Raw genomic sequence first — 27986 nt, 5'->3', positions numbered from 1 at the left:
GTGCCGGCTGCCCGTCCTCCACTGTCTTGGCCACCGCCCACCCCAGAGGTGTCCCTGCTGCCCGCACTTGCCGTTCTTCGAGACGCCTTCACTACCTCCACAGGTACTACGTCACGAGACTTTTCGCCCGCTAGACACCGCCACGGCCACGACGCTTTTGCTGGAGCACGCCCGAGACATGGCCTGCTCGCGCACCGCGGCCATCAGACATCCCATTTGCATTTGATAACACCTTGCTGCATACATACATTCGTACTTGCGTTTCGAGGCACGCGCGCGCAGCCCCAACCGAGCGCCTGCTGCCTCGCCGCTCACCATGGCCGACTTCGACAATCCCGAGCTGCAGGCCAAGCTCAACGAGCTCGAGCGCGAGCTAGAGGTACGCAAAGCTCGCTTCCACTGGTCGTGCCGCTGGCGCCGAGCTGACATTGTGCCCGGTAGGAGGGAGACATCACAGAGAAAGGGTAAGCCTGCCTGCCACCGATCTGCCGCTGTGCTGCCCCCTTCACGGCATCACGACCCATGACGCGCACAGCTCTGACACCCTCACAGCTACCAGAAACGCCGTACGCTCCTGCTGTCGCAGTATCTCAGTCAGCATGGCGACCCTCCTGTTCCTGGCCCGCGGTCCGGCCTGCGCATACACGCCCCAGACGACGACGTTCGATATGCCTCTAGCGACGGCCATCGCGCCGCTGCCTACGCCGCCATCGGCGGGCACGATTCCGACCCGACCAGCCCCAGCTCCTCCAACTACCGCCCCACGTCGTCCTTTGGCGCGCAAGGCGGTGCGGGATATGCGCCTCAAGACTCCAACCCAGCTGGGCTCCTCCGGCCTGGCGGCCCCATTGCCGAGCGACCGGCTGCCGTGGGCCGCGATTCGCTCTTCCTCGCCCCAGGTAGCGACGGACCGACGAGGAGCGGCACCATGGTCTCGGGAGACTACGCCTTCAATCCGGACCAGCAAGGCGCCTATACCGACTCTGCTCAGCAACAAACCCCCCAGCAGCAGCAGCAGTACTACGACAGCAGGACCGGGACGCTCAGAGACTCGCAGGGCTATTTCTCCGACTTTGCCGGCCAGCAGCTTTACGACCAGCACCAGTCAGGAGAGTATGGCGCGCAGCACCGATATTCCTCGAGCGACGCCTTCTCCCCCACCGCCGCCATGGCCCCGCCGATGCTCACTGCCAACGACCTTCCTCCGCCCGAGGTGCTCGAATATCAGCTGCCGCTCGAGCCGAGAGAGGTGCCGTTTGCCATCTTTGACCCGCACGATAACAACACGCCCATGTCGGGATTCGACAACATGGCTGCCGTTTTGCGCCATCGAGCACGGAAGACGGCCAAGGTGCCCGCATACTGGGTGCTCGACAGCAAGGGGAAAGAGATTGCGTCCATCACCTGGGACAAGCTGGCGTCTCGCGCCGAGAAGGTGGCTCAGGTCATACGCGACAAGAGCTCCCTCTACCGCGGCGATCGGGTTGCGCTCGTCTACCGTGACAGCGAGGTCATCGATTTCGCTATTGCCTTGATGGGCTGCTTCATCGCCGGCGTGGTTGCCGTCCCAATCAACGACCTGCAGGACTACCAGCGACTCAACTACATCCTGACGTCGACGCAGGCTCATCTCGCGCTCACCACGGACAACAACCTCAAGGCGTTTCAGAGGGATATCACCGCTCAGAAGCTTACTTGGCCAAAGGGGGTCGAGTGGTGGAAGACGAACGAGTTTGGGGGCTACCACCCCAAAAGAAAAGAGGACGTCCCTCCTCTCACGGTACCTGATCTGGCCTATATTGAGTTCTCCCGGGCTCCGACCGGAGACTTGCGCGGAGTCGTGCTCAGCCACCGCACCATCATGCACCAGATGGCCTGCATGAGCGCCATTGTCTCGACGGTGCCGGGCAACGGGCCGGGCGACACTTTCAACCCGTCGCTGCGCGACAAGAATGGTAGGCTCATCGGTGGCGGCGCCGGGAGCGAGATCCTGCTGTCGTATCTGGACCCAAGGCAGGGCATCGGGATGATCCTGAGCGTCCTGCTCACCGTCTACGGCGGTCACACGACTGTCTGGTTCGACAACAAGGCCGTGGACGTTCCCGGTCTGTACGCGCATCTAATCACCAAGTACAAGGCTACTGTCATGGTTGCGGACTACCCCGGCCTCAAGCGTGCGGCGTACAACTACCAGCAGGATCCGATGACGACGCGAAACTTCAAAAAGGGCATGGAACCAAACTTCCAGGCCGTCAAGTTGTGTTTGATCGATACCCTTACCGTGGACGGGGAGTTCCACGAGGTGTTGGCCGACCGGTGGCTGCGGCCGCTGCGGAATCCCAGGGCGCGAGACGTGGTGGCGCCCATGCTGTGTCTCCCCGAGCATGGCGGCATGGTGGTGAGCGTGCGTGACTGGCTGGGAGGGGAAGAGCGCATGGGCGTCTCGCTCAAGCTCGACCGGGCGACCGAGGCTGATTCCGAGGAAGACCAGGACGACAAGGATAAGGATAAAGCCGCGCCCTCCAACGGATTCGGCAGCCTGCTCGGTGGCGGCACGACCAAGGCCACGGAACAGAGCGCCAATGACGAATTGTTCGAGGTCCTCTTGGACAGGGAGGCGCTCAAGACGAACGAGGTGGTCGTCACCGCCAACGGGGACGAGGTCCAGAAGAAGGCTGCCAACAATCCTGACATGGTCCGCGTAGGCGCTTTCGGCTATCCGATCCCCGACGCGACCCTGTCCGTGGTCGACCCCGAGACGGGCCTCCTCGCGTCGCCGCGCAGCGTGGGCGAGATCTGGGTCGACTCCCCCTCCCTTTCGGGCGGCTTCTGGGCCCAGCCCAAGAACACGGAGCTCATCTTCCACGCCCGGCCATACAAGTTCGAGCCGGGCGATCCGACGCCCACGCCCGTCGAGCCCGAGTTCCTGCGTACCGGCCTGCTCGGCACTGTCATCGAGGGCAAGATCTTTGTGCTCGGCCTCTACGAGGATCGCATCCGACAAAAGGTGGAATGGGTGGAGCATGGCCACGAGATTGCCGAGTATCGGTACTTTTTCGTGCAGCACATGGTCGTCAGCATCGTCAAGAACGTCTCCAAGATTTACGACTGCTCCGCGTTCGACGTCTTTGTCAACGACGAGCACCTCCCGGTGGTCGTTGTCGAGTCGGCGGCTGCGTCGACGGCGCCTCTCACCTCGGGAGGCCCCCCGCGGCAGCCCGACACCGCGCTGCTGGATTCCTTGGCTGACCGCTGCATGGAGGTGCTAATGCAGGAGCATCACCTGCGCCTCTACTGCGTCATGATCACGGCGCCCAACTCGCTGCCCCGGGTCCTCAAGAACGGGCGACGAGAGATTGGCAACATGTTGTGCCGCCGCGAGTTTGACCTCGGCAACCTGCCGTGCGTCCACGTCAAGTTTGGCGTCGAGCACGCGGTGCTGAACCTGCCCATCGGCATTGATCCCATCGGCGGCATCTGGTCCCAGATCGCGTCAGAGTCGAGAGCGGACATCCTCGCAGATGCCGACAAGCAATATTCGGGTATCGACCGAAGAGAAGTCGTCATCGACGACCGCACGTCGACTCCCCTCAACAACTTTGCCTGCATCACGGACCTGATCCAGTGGCGGGTTGCGCGGCAGCCCGAAGAGCTGTCGTACTGCACCATCGACGGCCGCGGTCGCGAGGGCAAGGGCATCACCTGGCGCAAGTTTGACACTAGGGTCGCGGCTGTCGCCATGTACCTCAAGAATAAGGTCAAGGTGCGGCCTGGCGACCACATGATCCTCATGTACACGCACTCTGAGGAATTTGTCTTCGCGATCCATGCCTGCATCAACCTGGGGGCGGTCGTGATTCCCATGGCGCCTCTCGACCAGAACCGGCTCAACGAGGACGTCCCGGCCTTCCTGCACATCGTCTCTGACTACAGAGTCAAGGCGGTGCTCGTGAACCAAGAAGTGGACCACCTCATCAAGCTGAAGCCCGTCTCCAGTCACATCAAGCAGTCGGCGCAGATCCTCAAGATTGCGATACCCAACGTCTACAACACGACGAAGCCGCCCAAGCAAAACAATGGGCTGCGGGACTTGGGCCTGACGATAGATCCCGCCTGGATCCGGCCTGGATATCCCGTCATTGTATGGACGTACTGGACGCCCGATCAGCGCAGGATCGCGGTGCAGCTGGGCCACGACACCATCATGGGCATGTGCAAGGTGCAAAAGGAGACGTGCCAGATGACGAGCTCGCGGCCGGTGCTGGGATGCGTCCGCAGCACCACGGGCCTGGGCTTCATCCACACTTGCCTGATGGGCATCTACATCGGGACGCCGACGTATCTTCTCTCGCCCGTCGAGTTCGCGCAAAACCCCATGTCGCTGTTTGTGACTCTGTCTCGGTACAAGATCAAGGACACCTATGCGACCCCGCAGATGTTGGATCATGCGATGGCGGCCATGCACGCCAAGGGGTTTACGCTCCACGAGCTCAAGAACATGATGATCTCGGCAGACGCAAGGCCGCGGGTGGACGTGTTCCAGAAGGTCCGTCTTCACTTTGCCGCGGTGGGCCTGGACAGGACCGCCATCAACACCGTCTACTCCCACGTGCTCAACCCCATGGTTGCGTCTCGGTCGTACATGTGCATAGAGCCGATTGAGCTGTGGCTCGACACCAAGGCGCTCCGCCGCGGCCTCGTGGTTCCCGTGGATCCGGATACGGAGCCCAAGGCGCTGTTGGTGCAGGACTCGGGCATGGTGCCCGTGTCGACACAGATTGCCATCATCAACCCGGAAAGCCGCAGCCACTGCTACGACGGCGAGTATGGCGAGATATGGGTCGACTCGGAAGCCTGCGTCAAGTCGTTTTACGGATCCAAGGACGCCTTTGATGCCGAGCGGTTCGACGGACGTACGGTCGACGGAGATCCCAGCGTCGCGTACGTTCGGACAGGCGACCTTGGGTTCTTGCACAACGTCAGCCGGCCCATTGGGCCCGGAGGGGCGTTGGTAGACATGCAGGTACTATTTGTGCTGGGCAGCATCGGCGAGACCTTTGAGATCAACGGCCTTTCGCACTTTCCCATGGATATCGAATCGTCGGTGGAACGATGCCATCGCAACATTGTGCCCGGAGGCTGGTGAGTACATGGAGTTCCCCCCCCCTCCCCTTGAACAAAAGTGAGCCGCGCGTGTCTGACCCCGTTGGCAGTGCCGTCTTCCAGGCCGGTGGACTAGTGGTGGTGTTGGTTGAAGTCAGCCGCAAGCCGTACCTTGCCTCGATCGTGCCGGTCATCGTCAACGCGATCCTCAACGAGCACCAAATCATTGTCGACATTGTCGCCTTTGTCAGCAAAGGAGACTTTCCCCGGTCGAGACTAGGCGAGAAGCAAAGAGGCAAGATCCTCGCGGGCTGGGTGACGCGGAAGCTGCGCACCTTGGCCCAATTCGCCATCCGCGACCTGGACCCATCCGCTATGGGCGAAGCCGGAGGTGCCGGCGCGGAGGTCGGAGGTGACCCGAACAGGATCTCGACAGGCAGCATACGCTCCTCCGGAGTACCCGCCGCCGGAGCATCCAGCCTGAGGAACGTGGAGCACGCGCCGCAGATCTTGGAGCAGGAGGAGTTTGAGCAGCAGATGGACCACATTGCCAACATGACGCCGGTGCAGACGCATGATAGCATAGGAGAAGAGCACATGCCCACGCCCACGGCGTATCCGCAGAGCGGCAGAGCGGGCGGAGAGCAGCAGCAACACTATCACGCGCGATCGACGAGTGGCGGGGACGGCGGGTACTTTGGCCACAGTCCTTATGGCGGCGACGAGCAGAGGGACGCGCAGCCACCACCACGTGTCGGCCCGAAGCCGGCGAGACGACCTTCGGACGGTCAGGTGCCGCCCAGGATCCGGCTGCCCGGTGTAGACGGGCGTGAGGGCTTTGAAGTATGGAGCGGGGATGACAAGGGCGATGACGAGGAGAGCTGGACTGCCGACGCCATCATGCACATGAACCTCGCTGGGGATATGAACCCGCGGCAAGGGCATGGGCAGGGACAGTGAGAGCGTCGATGGGCGGACGACTATACCACGGATGTGTGAGGACAGAGATGGGAGCAAGGATGAGCGGTTGTAGGAGTTTGGGTATCAGCGGCCTCATTGAGCATAGCAGCCTGCGACCGACGGACGGACGGCGGGCGCTCTGCTATGAGTAGCGGCAGTACATGGATGCATTGTTCAGTTTTAGAGAGACAAGAGTAGAAAGAGGTATATCCAACAGAGTACGTCTTGTTGAAACTGGGCTCATAGCCGCGGACGGATGCCGGTTTCTATGGCTGAGAATTGACCCCGACGTGAATGCGAACCGGAACGCCAAGCGATGCCCCCAAGTCTTTGTGTATCCGATGCGCGAGCTTTACAATGTCCCTTTATCATTCTACCGTGGAAGAATACATCCCCTTTTGAGGGTTGACACCAAAGGCGGGGCCGTGTCATTCGTCGTTGCACCTGTTAGTCTTTTATGGTCACCGACGGTCGCTCTGCTGCTGTGTTGAGTCGAGCTCGAAACGCTCGTCGGCGGGCGCCTCGACGGGGGCCGGGTGGTGCGGCAGCTCCTGCGGCGGCGGGGGGGACTGGGCATGCGAGTAGGGCGGGACGGGGGTGGTCTTTTCGGGGCTGCTGCCGTCCGGGTGGTCGCGATAGCTGCCGCTGCCGTTGCCGGCGGTGGTGTTGGTGTTGGTGGTGATGCCGTGCTTATTGTCGCCGAGCTCTGCGGCGGCGGAGGAGGAGGAGGAGGCGAGGCGCTGGCGACGGCGGCGGTGGCGCCAGAGGAAGAAGGCGAGGAGGGCGGCGGCGATGACGGCGAGGGCGACGCCGACGCCGATGCCGGCTGCTGCGCCGGAGGAGAGGCCGCCGGAGGAGGAGGAGGAGGAGGAGCCGGGATGGGAGGAGGTGGTTGTTGAGGCGGGGACCTGATGAGGGTGGTTATCGTGTGAGTTACGTTGTCTCCCCATGCACTTTGTCTCATCCAAGAGAGCACAGCGGCGCTTTCTCCCCGTCTTCAAGATGAAGCCGAGTATGAAATTCCAGAGGGGCATAAAAGAGGAAACGGGAAACTGGAAACGGGGGGAAAAAAGGGGAAACGTACGTCGGAGAAGACGGTGCTGTAGGCGCCGTCGTTGACGGGCTTGGCGCTGGTCATGAGCCAGTGCTGGGCGGGCTGGTAGACGGCCGTGTCGATGTTTGAGCTGAGGAAGACGGCGGAGCCCGGGTGGACGTCGAGGTGGTAGCCGGTGCCGTTGGCGACGTTGACGAGGCGGTACGTGCTGTTGCTGTTCTTGTTGTTGTTGTTGTTGTTGCCGTCCCCCCCTCCTCCTCCCCAGCTGGCCACGTCCCACTTCTGGACGTCGCTGCCGTCCGGGGCGAGCATGCAGGGGCGCGTCTTGTCCGAGTCGGTCTCGGCCTCGACGCGGCAGACGCCGAGCTGCCGGTTGATGGCCGTCTTGGAGGCGCGGATGGCGTAGCGCCCGGGCTTGTTGTCGACGGGTTGCTAGCAGGTGGAGGAGTGTCAGTGATGATGATGATGATGATGATGATGATGATGCTGCACGCCAGTGTGTAACTTCCTCTCTCCTCTCCCCTTCCCTCACATCTCTCTCTTTGAATACCCGAAAGACAAGACGGGCAATACGTGTAAAAGGGGGGACACGACAAAACGTACAAACTGAAAATACTGGCCCTTGTCGGCGCCAAACACGTAAAAGACGCCCTTGCCGTCAATCTGCAGCATGCCCCCAAACTTCTTCTTGTCGTAGTCGTCGACCCGGGCCTCGGTGAGGTGGTACCACGCGTTGGGGTCGAGGTCCTTGACGGGCTTGAGGTCCGACATGGCGAGAGAGAGAGAGAGAGAGAGAGAGCGAGAGTCAGGCGTTTTCTTTTGTCTCCGTCGTCGTTGAGAGCTTGTTTCTTGGTGGCCGTGCTGCTGGTGAGGTGGTGTTTTACACGCCCCACGGATGGGCACTTTGCGATGCACCACGAACGACAGCGCAGGCGAAGACGAGCAGCAGAGGCGTATTGGGGAAAAAGAGAAATAGAATCCGGGCTCTAGACAAATCGGAAAGAAAGCATGAAAGACAAGGAGAGCAGAGAGAAGAAACGAAACGGGGAGGGACGTGGAGGAGGATGGGGAAAGACCATGGCATTAATTAACTGGGACGGGGGAGGGGGCTAACTAAGGTACCATCTACGTACACGGCACCGGGGCGGCCAGGAGGCAGGATGTCACCTTGGGGCTCGAGATGGCGAACAACCTCATCAGCACACACACACACACTAACCGGGAGCCACATGGCTAGCCTGCGTGAAGCAGGCGGCTCGCCGATCGGGAGGCCGGGGGGGGTGGCGGGCTCATCAGCCTCAGGTCCTGGAGCTAGCTGGGGGGGTGGGCGCGGCCGTCCCGCGTTGGCGCAAGGGGAGGAGGGGCCGATGGACGGGTGGATGGATGAATATGGATCCTCACGTAAGATTGAGAAAAACAAGTCCGACAACGTGTGTATGTGTGTGTTGCCGACTTGCTGTGGGACTTGTCGACGATCACTTTTGCTACGAGAAACATTTGTGTGTATGTGTGTGTGTATGTGTGTTTGTGTGTGCATGTCACTCTATGTACAATCTACGAAAACATGTCTGCAGCAATGCTTGGAGGCAGGGAGGGCATGGCAAGTCCCCAGCGGGAGGCCCTTTGCCGTCTTTGCTTGCGCAGGCTTCTTTCGAAGCTTGATGTTTCTCCCACCTTGCCAAACGCGAAAAGAACAAGCAATGAGCATCAAGATTGATGAGTGCTTGGCGTTGCGTGTGAAGGCGATGGGAGGAGGCTCCAGTCTGTTTTCTTGTCGATTGTCGTCGCGGGTTGTCGATGCTGAATGTCGTCGTGTCGTGCTGCTGCTGCTGCTGCTCAGTCGAAAAGAACAGGAGCGCAGGGTGTCGAAGGGTCGGTCGGTCGGTCTGCAAAGCCAAGTCAGTGGATTGTCCAAAAGTTGACACGAGACAAAAAGGAAATGTACCGACCTTTTCGGGCTTGCTTTCTTGGTGCCCACGGTGTTTGTCGATTGAGCCTCTCTTTTGATCCGCAGTGTGCTGGTCTGTCGTGCGGAAGTGTCGTCGGTCGGTCGGTCGGTCGGTCCTAGCTGAAATGAAAACCTGTCCTGTGCCACAAATTAGCAGAAGTCACCAGGTGATGACGATGACGGTAAGACATACAAGTAAAAATGCTGGGTAAGAATACTGTAAGGATGTAGAAAAGAATGCTATAAAGATGCAGGATAAGGATACTGAAAGGATGAAGGATAATGATACTATAAGGATGCAGGATAAGAATACTGAAAGGATGCTGGGTTTTTGAAGCGGATAAGGATACTGGTGGTAGAGGGCCACCGGTGGTGCACGACCGGTGGTTTTTTTCAGGGGTTTTTTTGAAGCAGGTAAGGATGCTTGTGGTGGTGGTAGAACCACTGGTGGTGCACGACCAGTGGTTTTTTTGTCTGAAGGGGGTAAGGATACCCGTGGTAGTGGTAGGGCCACCGGTGGTGCACGGCCGGTGGTTTTTTTCAGGTGGTTTTTCTTTGAAGCAGGTGAGGATACTGGCGGAGGTGGTAGGGCCACTGGTGGTGCACGACCAGTGGGGAAGAGGGTTTTTTTCTGGTGAAGCGGGTAAGGATACTGTAAGGGATGCTGTGGTGGTGAAGAGAGAAAGAGAAGAGAAGAAAGGAAGGAAGGAAAGTTCGAATCGTGGTGGCCCTCGTGGGCGCTTTTATAGGTCGCGCCTCGCAGCTGGCGCGCAGCTGTGAGGATGCTGTGAATCACGGACTGCGTTGACGACAGAAGGTTCCGGGCTCCACCGCTGTCAGGTGCGGGTCCCGTCCCGCAGTGGGTGTGGGGCCAGCAAACGCCCGTCCGCCAGCCGCTCCCCAGGTGGGCTTAGCGCCCCCCCGCGGCGCCTCACCAGCCTCTTGGAGACAGACGCCAGCGCGCGCTCCATCCCGTAGGGCACCGTGGCAGCGCCTAGCAGGTGCCTTCGGTGGGTGGAGGCTTGGGCAAGGCACGCACCGCCCCCCGCGACGCCCCGATCCCGTGCCCTGGTGGATGGATGTCCCTTACTAGGTAGCAGTCCACCACGCATTTCCGCTGCGCACTAACAAGTTGTGGTTGTAGATTGCCGTCTCGTGCACTCACGCCTGTAGCTTGATGAGAAAAACTCTTAATAATTGCTAGGATGGATTGCCATGTCCCGGAGCAGGCATGGGAAAAGTGCTGCATCTCCCTCCCCCGAAGCTCGCCCAGCCTCAGCTCTTGCTGCTACGTAGCAAAAACGCATCGCGACCACTAGCAAACGGAGATCTGACCGCCCACCGTCGCGCTGCTCGATGACGACGGTGGTCAGACTTTAGCGGGCCTTGGTCGACGATCCTGTTGAGCGATCCTCCCCTTTGCCGCTGCCATTGGTGGCCCGCCTCTCCGTCCCGGCACACAACCTTTCACGCGCCAGCAGGCGTGCCGCATGTTACGAATACCACCAAGTTAGTTACTGCAACTGGTAGGGATAATAATGCTGATGGGCTTGGGAATCTTGGGAAGCTAAGCCACCAGTCAAGGCAGATGAACTCCTTAAGCGCTTAATCCTCTGCCTGTGATTCTATTCTTCGTTGCTCCCGTGGTGCACCTCAACTCGCCGCGGCTGTTTCATATCCAAGGCGCAACGTCCAATTCGCACGAGGGCACGCGTGGCTGCTTACCTAGGTCGTTGCCATGAATGGGGGCAGCCTGTACAGGCACGCTAGGCGCTCGACTTTGCAAACAGGATCTCATTCACCACCAGCCTCAGGTCCGGGTCCATGTCCAGCGTGTCCAGCTGGCTCGCTCGCGCCGCCGTCGACGCCCCTTCGTCCTCGACAATGGCCTCGATCTTTTCCTTGAGCTCGTACCCGACCTGCGCCTTGTACAGAATGGGGAACAGCAGCTCCATGGCGGGCTTGTTGACGGCGACCTGCGGGTTCGCGCCCAGATGGATCACCGCCTGCGAGCGCGGCGGCACGTCGCGCAGCTCCACGTGCACCGCGCTGTTCACCACGGACACGAGCGGCTCTGGCCCTTCGCCAGTGTACGAGGCCGTCACCGGTCCCGTGACCTTGACGCTGGGCACGCGAACGGACCAGTTGCGGCGAAGGCCTGGGTGCCCGCCCGTGGTTGGGCCAATGGTGATGGTGCCTTCGGCTTGCTTGAACACAATGGGCGTCCTGATCCAGTCGGGCCACTCGGTCGCCTCCCGCGCGATGGTGATGCCTTCCTCATCCTCCTCCAACAGCTCAAACTGCCCGTCTGCCCCCACTGCCACGACAATCTCGAACCGGTCTGGGTTCTTGCCGCCATTTTCCGGGGCCTCGGCCCTTTCCAGGGGCACGATGGCTCCCTGCTTCAACAGCACGGGGCATTTGTCCAGAGTCCTGTTGAACCACAAATGTCGGTTCCCGTCGTAGGCCACCCCAGTGAAGTAGTCGACATATTTGCCCGGCGGCAGCCATGCACGCACCTTGCCCGTCTTGGTGACCCGGTTCAGCGGCGAGGTAATCGGCGCCACGATCATCTCTGTGCCAAAGTAATACTGGTTTGGAACGCTGTATGCCTCGTCGCGCTCGGGATGCTCCCAGTACATGGGCTGTACCAGCGGCTCCCCGTGCTCCTTGTGCGCCGCGCGCGCATTCATCGTGTGAATATACGGTATGAGGCGGTGGCGCAGGCGCAAAAAGTTGAAGACCGTGTCTTGGGGCCCTTGGCCCGAGCCCGCCGGCAGCTTCCACGGCTCTTTGCACATCCACTCATTCTTGGTCGAATGCAGCCGCATGATGGGCGAGAAGACTCCAAACTGCACCCAGCGCGCCGTCAGCTCGTCGTCGCGCTCGCCGAGCATGTGTCCGCCAATGTCGTGACTCCACCAGCCGTAGCCGATGTTGCTCGCCGTCGCCGTGAATTCTGGCTGGAATTCCAGCGACGCCCACGACACGATCGTGTCGCCCGAGAAGCCAACAGGGTACCGATGGCTGCCTGGGCCCGCGTACCTCGAGAAGATGAGCGGGTGCTCGGCAGAGGAGCTGCGCTGCCGCTGGGCGAGACGCTTTGCGTTGTGCTGGTAGTGGTAGTGGTTAAGCACCCAAAGCGGATCGACATCTCGCATGTCCGTGTACCGTCCCTGCTGCCAGTCGATCCACCAGAAGTCGACGCCATCGTCCTCGATATGCTTGAGCAGCGGGTCGAAATACGCCTCCAGAAAGTTCTTGTCGGTGATGTCAAAAGGGATCGTCTCTTTGGTGGACGCATCCATGTTCAGCTTACGGGCAACCGCCTCATACATATCCTCGTAGCAGGCCACGCCCTCGGCCGGGTGATCATTCACCGTCACCTTGAGCCCCTGATGATGCAGTTCCTTGATGAACGCCTTTGGGTCCGGAAATAAGGCCTTGTTCCAAGTGTACCCCGTCCAGCCGGACTGGCGTGCTTGCTTGACCACGTCGTCGCGCACCAAATGCCAGTCCATGTCGATCACGGCGCACGACAGCGGCAGCCTATTTCGACGAAACAGGCGAACGAGCTCAAGGTACGACTCGGTCGTGTACTCCTTATACCGTGACCACCAGTTACCCAGCGCCCAGCGAGGGAGTAGCGGTTGCGGGCCTGAGATTGCGTAAAGGGCCCGCACGGCGGCACGATAGTCGTGGCCGTAGCAAAACAGGTAGCCATCGATACGGTCCTCTACGGGCTCCCGTCTCGGGGCGATGAAACTGCCGTCGGGCGTGAAGAGCATCGTGCGCGAGTCGTCGACGCTCGCGAAGCCTTTTCGCGAAACCACGCCGTGGCCCATGTCAACGCGCCCGTCGACGTGGTCGAGCGTGCGATACGTGCCGCCCAGGGTCTGCTGCTCCTCGCCGAAGCGCCACACATCGTCTGTGTGCCCGAAGACGCGGGCGAAGAGGGTCCCTGGCGAGAAGCGGCCGGCGGCCTTGCTGTAAGTGAGGTGGAACCGCTCCGTGATTATCTCCACCCTGGCCGACGTCTCGCGGACGGTGAAGTCGGGGACCGCGGCCGACTGCAGGGCCTCGTCGCGGAGGGCGGCGAAGGCAGAGGGCCGGTCCTCGAAGTGGCCGTCCGGAGCGTACTCGTAGCGCACGAGGCCGTCGCGCAGGACGGTGAAGCGGAACTTGTCATCGCCTCGGCCGCCGACGATGGGCGTCGCTGGGGCGCGAGACTTGTGTGTGATGGCGCGGGGAGCGCTGGGCGGCGGCGGCTCGCTGGCCACGACGAGGTTGATGTTGTAAAAGGCCATTGCGAGCTTCTCCGGTTCGAGGGTTCGAGCTCGAGACTGCAAAACGGGCCCGCGTCCAGGAGTTGAAGTGAAATGGAGGCGGGAGGTCGAGCGAGTATAAGCGTCATGGGTTCGTGAGCCGAGTCAGGCTCACGCCGGGATTTGACGACGGCGTGCGGCGCGGCCGCTCGGGCCGCGTGACATTCTGGGAGCTTCCCGACGAGGGAGTGCTCAGGCGGGGGAGGAAACAGCCCGTCAGTACTAACACACGGGTGAGTCGTCGACGGTGAGGAGACGAGGGAGGGAGGGCCAGCTAGAGTGCAAGACGCATGCCAGCATTAGTTTGGCAGCCGCGGTGGGGGAGGTGCATGCCGTTCCAGCGTGTCGAATAGCCGTCGGGACTGACCCTCCATGTTTTTTGTCCTCGTCAACGTCCACCTCGATTCCACATCTCATTGCCTGCCAACCAACATTTATTATCGACATGACGAGAAAAAGCCGACCGGGCTCGACGACAGAGCACCAGCAATATGCCGCTTTCCCTACTGACCATGGCATGGCCATATCAACGCCGCCTCCTCGCCCCGCACCGAGATGTAACACAACGACCGGCCCTTTTCCCTACTCAGAGAGCGCCATGAGTCGACATACCGACATTTCGTATCGGAAGCTGCCCGACTACGTAGCTACGCTGCTAGCTGGCTAGCCCGCACATGTCGTGCGTCCGCGTTTGCTTTTTGTGCGCTGTTGGCACACACACCTGCGGCTTTGTACTGCCACCCGGCGAACTCTCAGACAAAGGCACAGACCCCGACGGCTTGCCGAGCCACAAAGTCCGACCCGAGTGCCGTCGACGAATTGGCTGCGAAGACTTCGACGAGGGTTCTCGACGTGTTCCGGATCGCCGCCGCGACATGTCAGCGTCGTGGGCATGCTGTCTTGGTTGTACTGATGAGCCCGAGCCCGCAGCACCAACTACCCGATGGTCGCCTGTGCCTATCATAGCGGCCTGTACGATCCAGGAGCAGTAGTAGTGCGATATAGGCGGCACACTTCATCCAGCTACTGCTCACCTCCTTCGTATAAATGACCCAATTGTTCGAGGGCAGCCACCCCCACGGCCATGCTGCGGACAGACCCGACTCTCAGGTCGAGGGCCCTGTTGTCATCATGCACATATCTATCTGGCCAATGTGACCAGGCCTGAAACGAAATTAAGAAGTTACTGTAACATTTTTTGCTCGAACAGACGAAATCTTGCCCACATGGCATACATTCTCCGGACCAGAGCCCTCAAAGGCGCCGATGACGATACCAGTCGATAATTGCCCGTGGAAATGCCACCCGGGCCGTTGAATATTGGCACCCGTCCAACTCAAACAGCCAACTCGAGCTCCAGAAACGACTACAATATGTGACACAGACGAACACTGCCACCTAAACACTGTTTCCCGACCATAGTCGTGTCAGTGAGCCCAGACAAAAGAGGCACCCTGGAGCGGTGCTCGCGTTACTCCTCATCCTGTGGCTCAACAGCAGGCTTCACGACGCGCTTAAATCCCTGCTGTCCCGCCTGGCCTTGGGCGGCATCGATGGTCTGCTGGGCGTTAGGGTCGGTGAAACCACAGCCAGTCTTGCCCGCCTGGTTAGCCGCGCCAACGCCTGAGCAGACGCCGCCTTTGTTGTTCTGGTTTGCGCAGCATGCGGAGGCACAATCATCGTCGCTAACGCAGCCGCCGGTGATGAACTGCTTCCCGGCACCGTTGCCCACGTTGCCCGCTCCCGCGGGGTCGCCATTGGCACGACCGCCGGAAGCCGGAGCTTGCTGATTCTGATTCTGGTTGTTTTGCTGATTCTGCTTATTTTGCTGGCCCTGCTGCCCTTTCTGCGCCTTCTGCCCCGATCCGCCCGCCTGACCCTGAGCTGCTGCAATCGTCTGTTGAGCGTTGGGGTCGGTGAAGCCACAGCCAGTCTTGCCCGCCTGGTTAGCCGCGCCAACACCGGAGCAAACGCCGCCTTGATTGTTCTGGTTTGCGCAGCATGCCGAGGCACAGTCATTGTCGCTAACACAACCACCAGTGATAAACTGCTTTCCGGCACCGTTGCCAACGTTCTTGGCTCCCGACGGGTCTCCGATGGCAAGGGCAGTGGCGGCGACTGTATCGTGTTAGCGGCGGCTCCCGCTGGTTGAAACAGCAACGCGGAACGTACAAGCCAGGGCAGCGGTGAGAGCAAGGCGGACCATGATGGGGTTTTGAAAAGGTTATCCTGAAAGCTGGACGAGTGAGAAGGATTGTGGGTTGCGACGCCTGGTCGACCGAAGCGAGCGAAAGAGCGACAGAGATGGCGAAATTAAAAGAACAAATCGAGAAGACGACGCCGGGCCGTTGGGCTGAACTGAGCAAAGTAACTTGAAGATCGAGTTTGATGGACGCAGTTTGTCAGGGTCGCTATCGTCTTATATACGGATGTCAAGGCGTATGAGATGTCATCTCTCGCATAGACCATTGCCAGATTGCGAAACGTCGTGCGACGTTGTCGATGCTCCAAACGGTAAAAGCTGGTGCCTCTGTGCCGTGAGGCACCGCCGAGCGAAGAGTGTCTGTCTACACGGCCTCGAGGCATCCATGGTGGGTGCACATGCATACTGGTTCTGACGTTTGATCTCTTGCACTAGGACTTGGTGGCATCCGAAGTCGAGACGGGTCGCGCGGGCTCCTGGAGCCCAGGGGCTTGAGAAAAAGCGATCTCCAACCGACATGGGAGCATCATGAGACGGTGCCTGTTTGAGCGGCGACCGGTCGGCGCGAGTTTTCGCACATCGTGGGGGGCGGCGACTGATCAGCTTCGGACGAAGAACCCGGACGGAAATCTGCTCGTTTATTGCGCGCGCTACAAGAAGATGGAGAAACGAGCGGCTGCGCGGGACTGTCGTCGAGCGATGATGCGATTGATGCAGGGTGCGGAGCCGGGATTTGGTGTTGTCATTGCCGTTGTTCTTCCTCGGACGGAGCATGGGTTGCAAAATGTCGTAATAAGCAAACCCAGAAGGGACGGGTTAGCTGCATGGGCGCTCGGCCGTGCCTGCCTCGCATCTGCAGCAGAGCCTTGCCAATATTGAAGGCGGGGAAAATTGACGTCCATCATGCACACGACCACGGCCTCTTGGCCTCAGCCCTCCCGCATCACCTGCCTGTCAACCAAAGTGTCAACCGCATGTCTGCTCCACAATGGCTGCCAGTGGCAACTTTGCCACATTTGGACAGCTGGGGGGATGGGGGGTCCCGCGGCTTGGTTTCGCCCCCGTCACGACGTTTCACCTTGTTGTTATTCCTGGCACCAGGGGGCGTCGTCACCACCGGGGACCCGCCTCGGGAAGTCGGTGCCGCCGCTCCTCGACCGTCGACGTCTGTGCTGCTTTCGGGTAAGAGTCCCTTGGTGGAAAAAGGAACGTTCCGAACAGTCCGTGGCTGACCCTGACGCCTAGCGAGATGCATGATGATGAGCAAGGACCATGATGGGATGCGTTGGCCGAGCGTGGAGAAGATGTTGAGACGCTGCGACGTTGCCGTCTCCGACGTTTGCGCTGCCAAGGCGAACCGACCGTGAGTGTGACGGGGCACATCTGATGCTGTCGGACGTGCCAAGGCGTGTGCGACGGCGTGGCGCACGTGGATGGCCTTGAGACCGGATGGAGGTTATGCCAACCTGCCATTGCCCTGGAACAGACGTGTGCAACGCTCGCAGTGATCGCGCACTACAGAGCAGCATGCAACACGTCAGGAGATTTCCAGGCCTTCATTCAGCCGGCCAGACTATCAGCATTCGGGCATCACCAGCGCCGTGCTTGAATGTGTGAGCTTTCCAGGGGCGCACGCGATGCTTGAAGGAGCCATTGGCGCAAAGTGGTTCGGCTTTGCCACCACTCTGAGCCGTGGTAATGCACAAAGTATCTTCTGAAAGCTACATTTTGGAATCGGCATACTCAAGGGCAAGATTTGAAGTTCAACGGAGGCTTTCGCCGCCCTCCATGCGAATCTGAGCTGCCGATATGCATGCACTCTTCCAACTGGACGAAGCCAGGAAGCGGGCGGTGCTTTATGGTCCATGTTTGCGACTTGCGACCAACGCCTATCGGGGCACTCAACTTTACCTTTCAACCTCTGAGGGAACTTGCGCTACCTTTCGAATTGCACTGAGCGGGGTGGCCCTTGAGCTCTTCAGCAGGCGTGAGAACACGGCAGTTTGCATGAACATGTTGTTGCCGGGTGACCGCAACAGGTACTGGTGCAGCACCTTGGCCTGACTGCGACCTTACAAACAAGGCAACAAGCTGAACTCGGCACGTCGCGTGTCAGCTGCGCGCGGTCTCGGCAGCTGCCGATGTTTACATCATCGTCCACAAGCGGTGCAGCTGAGCGCGTCTTTTCTCCCCTACACGTCACTTCGCCTTCTTTCTCTTGACCTTTCGACAGAACAGAGCACCATCCAACTTTCTCTCCCAACAGATCACGCTCAACCACTTTGATCAACGTCATCTGAAGTCGCCCTGTGCTTTATCAACTTTTTTCCGTATCGGCATTTTGTTCGCCTGTGGCACGCCTCTCGGCTGCCCGCTGGGCATGCACTTGCCATGCTTCCCAACCGCAATTTACGATGCATCATTAATGATGTATTCTTGCCTCCTAGCCTGCCCGGCCAGAGCGAGGGCTCATCCCATGACAAGTTCTTAGTTGACCAGGTCCTTTCGGCATTACAAAGCTTCGGCCCTGTCTTGAGAGGAAACGATCGCACGACCATTTTTTCCGCGGTACAGGCCGTTCAAAATCTGAAGCAGTCACGCGATGACTTGGGCGTGGTCGTTGAGTCGATGTTGGCTAAGCTTTTCGAAAACCTTTCGACCAGCAGTATGTCAATATCCTCCTGCCTTTTGTCTCCATTACTGACGATAAATTTTCACAGATACCATGATTCCAATTCATATCAAGGCTCAAAATGCTGGCATGCTTGTTTGGCGGAAAGATAACGAGGTTATCATTGAAAGCTTCGAGTTGACCCCTCTCAGTAGCATCGTCACAACAACGGAGGGGCGTCTCAAAAGGAGTTTTCCTACCGATGGTGTTTCTGTTGATTTCCCGACCTTCAACTCTCCCGACTTCCGATCAGCTCTCGCTTCCACTATCGCGAAAATGAGCGTGCAAGTGGTTCCGAGCATGTGCAATGAGATAACCACACCAACTGGGAGCGCAAAGGACTCTGTCGCTCCTCATTTGGTCTCAGGGCTGATGACAGCATTTCTGCTTGCAAACGGCAAGCCAGCTGCTGAATCCACAATTTGGAAAAATACACGAGAAGAGGTCACCCTTGTCGAAGGTAGCAGCGTCCCCTGGAAACGGTCTGCCCTTTGGCTGCTTCTGCGGGTGGCGCTCCAACTTCACATGTCGCGCACGGAACATGGCACCCAAAATGACAGCCTGTTCAAGCGATTCATGATCTTCTTCATGTCTCGCATACTACGCAATGCTGTTCAGGACGACCTTGAGAGCGACTTGCTTTATGCAATGAGCGCGAAGATAGCTAGGCGTCTGATTAAGCTTGACATCAGGCGACGTGAGACTTGGACGTCGTCAGTCCAAAAAGATCTGGAAACTGGCACGCGCCTTCTGCAGGCCCGGAGGAAAGCCATCCTGGCAAACGACATGCGAAAGCTCAATATAACAGGCCTCACTGCAGACCGCGCCGAGGTGGACGCGAAGATGCACCTCCCCGATTTGGATGTGTTTGTTGCTCAAATGGCTTCTCGACAACACGAAGATCAGCCGCCAGACTTCTCTCCGCCCTCGGGGATGCTATACGTCAATGAAGTCGAACTTCCAGACGTTGATTGCATCAAGAACAATACGCGTTATGAGGCTCAAAATCTCTGCGCATATGAGACCTGGATTGCTACAAACTTGGAGTCATGGACTCAGAGGCATCTCAACGATACGGCAACTTGCCACAAACTGCGGCGCGCAATTCAGGCGTATCACGAAATTGCACGTGTTGCTTACGAAGGATCTGCAGAAGGGAACTCCACAGCGATACTCACGATCCTAGAGATGTGGGTGGCGTGCGACAAGGCTGCCATTGCGCAACACCGCCTCATCGGAGAATTCAATCATGATATCCCACACCGACCTTGTGAGCTTTTGCTTTTGCGCTTCAAGAGTGATCTTGAGAGATTGCACCGGGTGGAAAGGTACTTGAACGAGCGTACAAGGATCGCCAACACCACTCGAAAAGGATTGTCTGCGATCTACAGTGCTGGGCAGGCCGAATCCTTCTCAACCTGGTTCGTGGCCGGCTCGACACTTCACCAGGAGATGCTGAGCACGATTACCTCTAGTATCGAGGAACAGCGGAACCAAAAACTTGAGGAACTGAATCGACTCAAACTGCGATTTAATTATTGCATGAGCGTGAAAGCAACCGCGACGTGTGAAGTTGAAGACTTTGTCGACCTTCAGGGCAGAACTCAAAAGCGACATGCAACTCGCTGCCAACGATGTCTAATTGAGGATGAGCTGGCTCATTTGGATATTGAAATACTGGAAGAACCCTTGCCCGAAAACCAGCATGAAGCAGCATCAGTCGTCTTCGAGCTTCGTGTACCTCCAGTCTTCGCTGCCTGGAGGGACGCGACAGTCATCGTGCTCAACGACGTGCTTCGACTTCGTTCAGTACATGGACAGAAGCTTACTATGAGGTCCAGCCTCGAGTCTTTCGCTGGTTTGTACCATCACTTTCATTGTGCTTCGTCGGAACAACGTGTCGTTCTGGCTTCTGGTACGGTGCCAGCGTCTTCCCGCAGCCGTGTTTCTATATCCTCCGAGTTAGAACTCGCCAACATCTGCATTCCCAGCTCGACTAGCTGGCATCACTTCGACAAAACGACATCAACCGCCATTTCCAAACCAAAAATGACAGACGCTGTGGCTCAAATGTGCTCCTTACAGTTCGCCAAGGATTCGTGCTCCCTTCAGCCTTACCTCAGATATGAACGGCTGCCGAACGCTGTCTTAACACAGCAAGCGGAGTGCCCTCAACACATGTCACAAACGGAGTTCCGAGCTCTTTGCTCCATATCCTTTGGCCGTCACATCCAGTGGATGAACATTTTGACTCAACTGGCTATGCCATCCGTTGACTAGAAGAAGACGGAGACGGCCATATTTGCAATGCAAGTCATTGAACAGACAGGCTCAGCGACGGCTGTGGATCATTTGCGAAGCGTGCATACGATACTCGCTTGTGAGCAGTTCGCTACAGCACTTTTGAACCAGCTTCATGCGTCGCTTGGAAGAGTGGCCAGGAACTGGGAAGCATTTCGGGCAGTCTGGGTGTTTGTCATGCTGGCGGCTCGCTTGCTCTCTCTCGGACCGGAGGCAATTCGCCAGCGATGCTTTGAATTCCTAGAGATATCCCGCGCCACATGTGTTCGATGGATGCGAACGCACCTAGCGAAGGCAAGACAGGGCCGAGGTAATGATGACAACGCCGAGGACTTGCAGCGCTCTCTAGAAGCTGCACTTGTATGCCTGTCAACATTTGATGTCGACGGGTGCTTTCTAGAGAAAGTTTTCGAAACCGGCGGCGAAATCGCAACATTCCTCGAGTGCTCCATGAGGACATCTGAAACAGTCGCGACCATTCACGTGAAGGACTTCACGGTGAATATATTACTCTTTCGTTGGATGAGACTCAGCCAGAGGGTATTCAAGATTCTGGCAAGGAACAGGAATCGAAACGATGGCCTGAATCTTGCCATTAAAGGAACTTGGGAGTTCTTTTGCAAGTCTGATGAAGGCTGGAGCCTTTCCGGCAGTTGGGTTACGACAAACGTGCAAGCCATTCTACCTAACGAGCCGACGGCTGTTCATTTTGACCTTCTCCACGCCGAGCTTTTGGTCAATGGAAAGCCACTTTCACGTCTACCATCGCAAATTGAAACTCACTCACAGTTTCGCGATTTATTCGGCCAGCATCGACTGGATGTCTACCCTCTTGCCACTTCTGGCCTGGAGTACGTTGCATGTGGAAGATTTAATGGACACGAAGTTTCTATCGGCTTCGACGAGTCAGCAGACACAGAGGGCGACCTCCTCGTGCGTACAAGAAGTAGCGATGGCCGTCACTTTCTGGTACCGAGATGATTATTTGCACAGAGCTTGCCGCAAAGTCTCAGCGATCAGTTTGTGCATTGGCACAGAGATGACAAGGAGCGAATCGACTTTCGGCCCGTCCACGAACCTTGGGCTACCACAAATTGCGATTGGCAACTTCAGAAGCATGAGGCGATGTGGACTTTAGCTCGCCATGATGGCGCAGTACTGATCGACCCTGAAAGCTCCATAGCTGCCACGCTGTGCGAAGTATTTCGACCAATCGAATGTCCTTCCGGATTGCACATATTCTACCACGCAACGGAAAAGAAGATATTTGTGCACATCCCGCGTTTTCACCTTGACTTTTCCATTGAAGTTGGAACGACCACTGTTCGCTCGCATCAGTTCAGAGGTATGCACGTCGATCTAGACCAGAGCCTTACAACCCTTCTCGGGCTACAAAACCGTCTCGTTCTTCGCAGCGAACACCATCCCGTCGATCGCATGATACTTGTTCCAGAAGGAGATCTCAAAACAAAGCACTGGCAAGTCCAAGCTGGCGTACGACACCGCAAAGTCGAGATTGATGTGTCATCCGCGAAGCGCATCCAGCCGTTCAGACTGGACCAGGGGTTGAACCGCTTGGTTGGCAATGGAACTCTACAAAGCAAGCTATTCTTGGCGCACCTACACTCAGTGACATCATTCTGTCTACCGGATACATTCACAGGACTTACTGGGACAGAGCAAGCGTTGCGCATTCTGCGAAGCGCTGACGTGCGCTCGTTCGACTGCTTATCGGCAGATAACGTGAACAGACTCTGTCGAATCGCTGAGCTGACGCCAAAAAGGCGGCTTCAGTCTCTCGGTGAACCTGCAGTAGAGATTGTCACATGCATGACGAGTGGTCTTCCCCAGCTGTGCCAACATCCTGGGCTTTACGCCTCGGTTAGGGCTATCTTCGATCAAGCGGCCGAGACGCGATTCTTTTACGCGCAAGCTAAGAAGATACCTGATCTAGCTGCCTACGATGACAGGCTCATGAGTCGTTATAGCATCCGGTTCTCTACGTTTTGTGGTAGTGGCTTTGGTGCAGAGTGCCATACCACGACTCAAGACACGGAGTACGGCCCTGACGCGCGGCGATTGAATCAGGCGAAATTGGACATGGCTTACCGAGCATGCCGTATCCTCAAGTCCCGAAAAGGACTAATTTTGGATTCTCCAGCCAGGAATTTGGAATCCGAAATCAAGAAAGCTCTCGGAAGATCTAGTGTATGTGGCCCGGTGTCGGCTATGCCCATGGAGGAATTTCAATACGACCTCAAATGGCTCGAGGATCCAGCCCAAATCATGGGAGAGGTATTCTGCCGCATCCATCGTTCATTCTTGGCGAGGGACAGGCCTTACAACCAGTTTCGCTTGATGTTCTGGATTATGACCCTCGCGTTCGCCGAGAACTCGAACGAATCACTTGTGCAGGTGCTTCTTTCGTTCATGTCACTCCCATCAATGGCAAACTTAGAGGTACCGGAAGCAGAGAGATTCCACTTGCACAAAGGAAAGGCTCCGTTGAAAGCGGACCTTCAAAATGCCGCCCGGGAGGCATGCATTGGGTTTGCAACGAGTCCGGAGGCTCGACTGCCGCAGCGACCTGGAGAAAGTGCCAAAGACTGCAATGCACGGCGGAAGAACGAGTTCAAACGGAAGCTGAAAGAAAACACTGAGGATTTTGTCGCGTTTCTGAGCCAGGAGTGGCCTGAGTATAATGGCGAGCCTCCGAAGCTGCCCAAAGACGCTCCCTTCGCGCGATATTTCGACCACGAACGGGCAGCTGCCGCGGCACACAGGATTTTCGTGGTGTGCAAGCAGAACACTGAGTTCTCGGCATACATTGGATGCATACGAGGCATTTTGAAGTCAGTGAAAGAGAAAGACTTTCAACATCGAGAAGTACCGTCGGCTCGCCTGGAGCAGCCGAGCTTGGACAGCTCCCACCAAGCCATCCGGTTTGTTGATGTCGTCGGTGCCTTTGAGCGGGCGCGCCAAGTGCGACTTCCCCGCCAGGACTTCCCCATACGCCTCACTCAGCGTCTCCTGGACACGCGTAAGCAGACGGTTAGTGCAGGCTTGACTGAACTTGTCGATTTACTCTCGAGTCGTGCCAAATCCCACCAGGAGCAAAGCTATGTCGAAGAGCTGCGGAAGAGCATCTCGTCTCTGCAAACCCAGACACCAGATGTCCCAAGTGTCAAACCAATAGCCAAGGAAGAGATCATGCTCGAGTTGAACAGCCATCTTAACGCCTGCAAGCTACGCTTTGACTCAGCTCTCCAAGTCGTGCTTAGAGCTGTTGGCAGGACGCAAACGGCAGATGCCAGCCATCCCACGTCGGCTAATATGGTTGTCACGACTTACCACTGGCCAAGGATAACACTCAGCGTGATTCTCGAACAAATCAATTGCCACCACCGACACCGGCTTCCGGGCACTTGGCTGGAGCGAATTATCAATCTTGGCCAGCGATTGACCTTGCTTCAGCAGGCGCGTCGCCTCATTCATCTTTTTGAGCAGGAAGGCGATTTTGCAAGGGAGCTTCAAGACGAAGTTGGACGTGGCTGGTATAGCGAGAAGCATCCGGATACCTTGCTTGTGGAGATCGAGGGGTGCGTGCAAGTACGCCATCTTCAGGAAGATATTGCACGACTCATGAAAGCTCCGCCGCGGAACAGGAATACCGTGTTGCAGCTCAACATGGGGGAAGGAAAGTCCTCAGTGATACTTCCCATAGTCGCTGCTTCCATTGCGGACGGGTCCCGTCTGAGTCGTGTTATTGTTGCAAAGCCCCAATCTCGACAAACATTCGAGATGTTGTTGGCGTCGTTTGGAGGTTTGGCCTCGAGGCGAATTTATCACCTGCCCTTCTTCCGAGGTCTGAAAATTGGCAAAGATGAAGTCCAGGTCATCTGGAAGATATTCGACGATTGCGTGAGGACCCAGGGGGTGTTGCTCATCCAACCCGAGCATATCCTTTCTTTACAGCTCCTAGCCGTGGAGTCGCATGCCAATTCAACAATGGAACAGAAAAACACAAAAGCTCTGAGGCCACGAACAACGACCACGGAAACGCCTGACTCCGACAAGCCATCAGTGGATGTAGAACAGAAACTACTGGACATCCTCCACCTATGCAACCTGAGCAGCCGGGACATCGTGGACGAGTCAGACGAGAATTTCTCGCCAAAATTCGAGCTGATGTATACGATGGGAAAGCAGCGCGGCCTCCAATTTTCGCCTTACCGGTGGTTCCTCATACAAGAGGTCATTGGTCTCGTTACCAAAATTGCACCGAAAGTTCAGCAGTTGGCACCCAGGTCTCTGGAAATTGACGATCGATATATGCATCGCGTTCCGCGCATTCGGATTCTGGTCGACGAGGTCGCTCTTGAGCTATGTCGTCGGATGGCTGAGCACATATGTCGCAATGGGCTCGTCTGCTTCTAGATAGGTCGCCAACCGACAGAGATGAGAGAAGCCATTATTCAATTCATCACGACGAAGGACGTACCCAGAGCAGTGGTGACCATAGTTGAAAGCAGCGAGGTCTGGGGTGAGACGACGCGGAGCGCACTTCTGGTGCTGAGGGGCCTCTTTGCGGAAGGCATCCTCTCGTTTGCCCTGAGTCAAAAACGTTGGTCTGTAAACTACGGTTTGGACCGGGAGCGTATTCCAAGAACCGCTCTGGCGGTGCCCTATCGCGCGAAAGGTGTACCTGCTAGGTCAGAGTTCAGTCAGCCAGACCTACAAATCGTCCTTACTTGCTTGTCATACTATTATGGCGGGCTTAGTGATGATGATATCCTCTCGGCACTGGAGCATGTCATGAAGTCGGACCAAGCAGAGCATGAATATGCGGCTTGGACTTCTGGCACATCGCTGCCCTCTGCGTTTCGAAGCATCGACGGGGTCAATGTAAGGGATCGCGACCAGTGTCTTCGGACGCTTTTCCCGGGGTTGAGATACTCCAAGGGAGCCATCGATTACTTTCTGGCCCGGATCGTCTTTCCACGAGAAATGAAAGAGTTCCCACACAAGCTGTCAGCTTCGGGCTGGGACATTGGACGCGCGAAAACGCACCCAACCACAGCATTTTCGGGGACAAAGGACAGCCAGCCCCTTTTGCCACTGGAAATGACGCAATACGAAGTCCCCAGCCTGGTGCATACAAATGCCCTCGTTCTGAACAGCCTCCTCTCGGAAGACAATAAGGTGTTGCTCCTCTCCGAGCTTGGACACACCGGAGTCTGTACCAGTGGCCAGCTGCTAGAGGTTGTCACCAATATGAAACCGGAGCCGAGAGTCATCCTGGACGTAGGAGCTCAGATCCTTGAACTCACAAATGAGCAGGTCGCCAAAGCGTGGCTGGAACTTCTCGAGGACCGCGACAATATTCAAGCGGCAGTGTTCTGCAACGACAATGATGACCTGACAGTCGTCGACAGGCAAGGTCGAATTGAGCCTCTGAAAACATCTCCGTTCGGGAAACAGATGGATGTCTGCGTCGTCTTCCTCGACGAAGCCCACTGCCGGGGTATAAATTTGTTACTACCGAAATGGTTCCGAGCTGTGGTCACGCTGGGTGCGAAGGTGACGAAAGACCGATTGACCCAAGGTAAGCCAAGCTGCTCAGGTTCCCGTTGACGGGAGGGGAGTGCTAACTATTGCAGCGTGCATGAGAATGCGCAAACTGGGCAATGGGCAAACACTAGTGTTCTGCGTTCCCCACGAGATAGAGCGAAGAATCTGGACGCAAGATCCTGACATACAGCATCAGAAGATCGACATCAAGGCCATCCTTGCTTGGATGATCTCTGAAACATGGCAGGAGATGAAGCAGTCAATGCCAGTATGGGCTTCCCAAGGACGCCGGTTCGAACGTCAGCGGATATTGTGGGACCTGGCCAAAAGCCCCCAGGGACTCCAGATGGACCAAGATCTAGCACAGAAGTTCCTTGAGAATGAGGCACAAACGCTAGAGTCGCGATACCGGCCTTTCTACGTGCCACCACCAAGCATCTCCGAGCTCCCGATTACCAACGGCAGTTTGGAGCGAATCGTGCAGCGCTGCCATGAATTCGGCGATGTCACGATGCAGACCGCTTCTTTGGAGGAGCAACAAGAAAGAGAATTGATGCCCGAGCTTGAGCAAGAACGCCAGGTAGAGAAGCGGACGAATTTAGAGCCCGCGGGACACAGAATACACCCGAGTGTGAGGAAGTTCATCGAGACTGGCAGTCTTCCGCCCAATGACAGCGGCTTCATTTGGGCATTTGAGAGCCTTGCAACCACAACGGCAGCGAACCACTTCAACGTCCGCGACTTCCCTCGAGGCATCAGAGTCACCCAGGACTTTGCTTGCACCCTTCAAGGCGATGCGCCTCGCGAGTCGGGTACAGATGAATACCAGCGGGATGTGAGGTTTGTGCTCACGAGTTACAACGCCGCAAAGCGTGACATTGTCATGGTCATCATCAGCCCGTACGAAGCGGAAAGGTTGATGACGCAAATCCGCGCCTCCAAGCACGTCACTCTCCATCTATATGCTCCAAAGCAAAACGAAAGTCACGACCCCATCGACCTCAACGCGGCAGGCCTCTACCGGGTTTCTTCGGCACCGACATACCCAATCCCGAGGCGCCTCCTGATTGAGCTCAATTTATTTGCCGGTCAGGTCTATTTCCAGTCGTTCCAGGAGTATGTCGACGTCTGTGACTTTTTAAACTTGAGCTGGGGAGACAGCGCAGATGCAGAGGGAGCCGGCATTGATGGCTTCATCGAGCCGCGAAAGCGAGTTCGGCCACATTCAGGGCGGGCCAACTTCCCTCGCAGCCCCGTACAATTCCTGCGAATCTTAATGTCCAAGATCCGGCGGGATGGAGGCAGTATCAATCGAACTCACGTGGGAAAGATGCTCAATGGGGTTCTGCTGACCGAGGAAGACTTTGCGCCTCGTCCGAAGCGCAAAGCTGATGCCATGGAGGACGTCTTGGACGAGAGCGCAATGTTCATCGATGAGGATGATGATGCCACGGTGGATCCAGACGCTTAATTGAGGGGACCCCGCTTAGGAGACGGAGGAGGATCGTATACTTGGAGTTTGTAGAGCAGAATGAATGGATATGATGTTTGTGTATAGCGATTGCATGTGAGCTGCTATGGTGCCTCGGAGTGGCATTACGATGAAAAGCCCAGTGAAGCAAAATGACAGCCACCGTCAATATAGGGTGAGGAAGCAGTCGCAACCCCAGAAGGCTAAAAATTCATGTTCGGGACATGGGAGCAGCTGCCACTTCTGGGCGCCGGGCGAATGCAGCAGCGCGAGTAATGCAAGTTTCGGGCAGCTAGTTCAGTCATGGATGCGGCCATACGTGCAGTTTACCTGGGCACGTCGCCATGATGTCTTTGCGTCTCTTCTCCGCATCGGCCAC

General features: G+C 57.3%; 6 protein-coding genes across 7 annotated transcripts; 3 read left to right on the top strand and 3 right to left on the bottom strand.

The window, feature by feature from the left end:
• Window positions 1-2: 2 nt before the first annotated feature.
• JDV02_000653 (uncharacterized protein) lies at window positions 3-6282 on the top strand. 2 transcript variants are annotated; one of them, XM_047981488.1, is made up of 4 exons: window positions 3-379; window positions 442-464; window positions 553-5142; window positions 5214-6282. In XM_047981488.1, the coding sequence occupies exons 1-4, from the start codon at window positions 317-319 to the stop codon at window positions 6061-6063; spliced, it is 5526 nt and encodes a 1841-aa protein (XP_047837448.1). In that variant the 5' UTR covers window positions 3-316; the 3' UTR covers window positions 6064-6282. The 2 variants fall into 2 exon arrangements, with proteins under 2 accessions (XP_047837448.1, XP_047837449.1); XM_047981489.1 differs by having other exon boundaries at window positions 553-6282.
• A 53-nt stretch (window positions 6283-6335) lies between these two features.
• Window positions 6336-8089, bottom strand: JDV02_000652 (uncharacterized protein). The gene is made up of 3 exons (XM_047981487.1): window positions 7721-8089; window positions 7148-7549; window positions 6336-6971 (listed from the first exon to the last, which is right to left on the bottom strand). The coding sequence occupies exons 1-3, from the start codon at window positions 7886-7888 to the stop codon at window positions 6525-6527; spliced, it is 1017 nt and encodes a 338-aa protein (XP_047837447.1). The 5' UTR covers window positions 7889-8089; the 3' UTR covers window positions 6336-6524.
• A 2344-nt stretch (window positions 8090-10433) lies between these two features.
• Window positions 10434-13632, bottom strand: JDV02_000651 (uncharacterized protein). Its single transcript, XM_047981486.1, has one exon. It carries the CDS (start codon window positions 13370-13372, stop codon window positions 10832-10834), a length of 2541 nt encoding a protein of 846 aa, XP_047837446.1. The 5' UTR covers window positions 13373-13632; the 3' UTR covers window positions 10434-10831.
• Window positions 13633-14861: 1229 nt separating this feature from the next.
• JDV02_000650 (uncharacterized protein) lies at window positions 14862-15596 on the bottom strand (the record flags this gene model as incomplete). Its single annotated transcript, XM_047981485.1, has 2 exons — window positions 14862-15508; window positions 15563-15596. 2 exons carry the CDS (start codon window positions 15594-15596, stop codon window positions 14862-14864), a joined length of 681 nt encoding a protein of 226 aa, XP_047837445.1.
• A 7198-nt stretch (window positions 15597-22794) lies between these two features.
• JDV02_000649 (uncharacterized protein) lies at window positions 22795-25002 on the top strand (the record flags this gene model as incomplete). Its single annotated transcript, XM_047981484.1, has 1 exon — window positions 22795-25002. The coding sequence occupies one exon, from the start codon at window positions 22795-22797 to the stop codon at window positions 25000-25002; it is 2208 nt and encodes a 735-aa protein (XP_047837444.1).
• Window positions 25003-25380: 378 nt separating this feature from the next.
• JDV02_000648 (uncharacterized protein) lies at window positions 25381-27607 on the top strand (the record flags this gene model as incomplete). The annotated part of the gene is made up of 2 exons (XM_047981483.1): window positions 25381-26170; window positions 26226-27607. 2 exons carry the CDS (start codon window positions 25381-25383, stop codon window positions 27605-27607), a joined length of 2172 nt encoding a protein of 723 aa, XP_047837443.1.
• Between the last annotated feature and the right edge of the window lie 379 nt (window positions 27608-27986).

Source organism: Purpureocillium takamizusanense, chromosome 1, assembly GCF_022605165.1.
Source record: "Purpureocillium takamizusanense chromosome 1, complete sequence".
NCBI lineage: Eukaryota > Fungi > Ascomycota > Sordariomycetes > Hypocreales > Ophiocordycipitaceae > Purpureocillium > Purpureocillium takamizusanense.
Note: the sequence above shows the minus strand (reverse complement) of the source record. Positions and strands in the feature narration are given on the sequence as shown.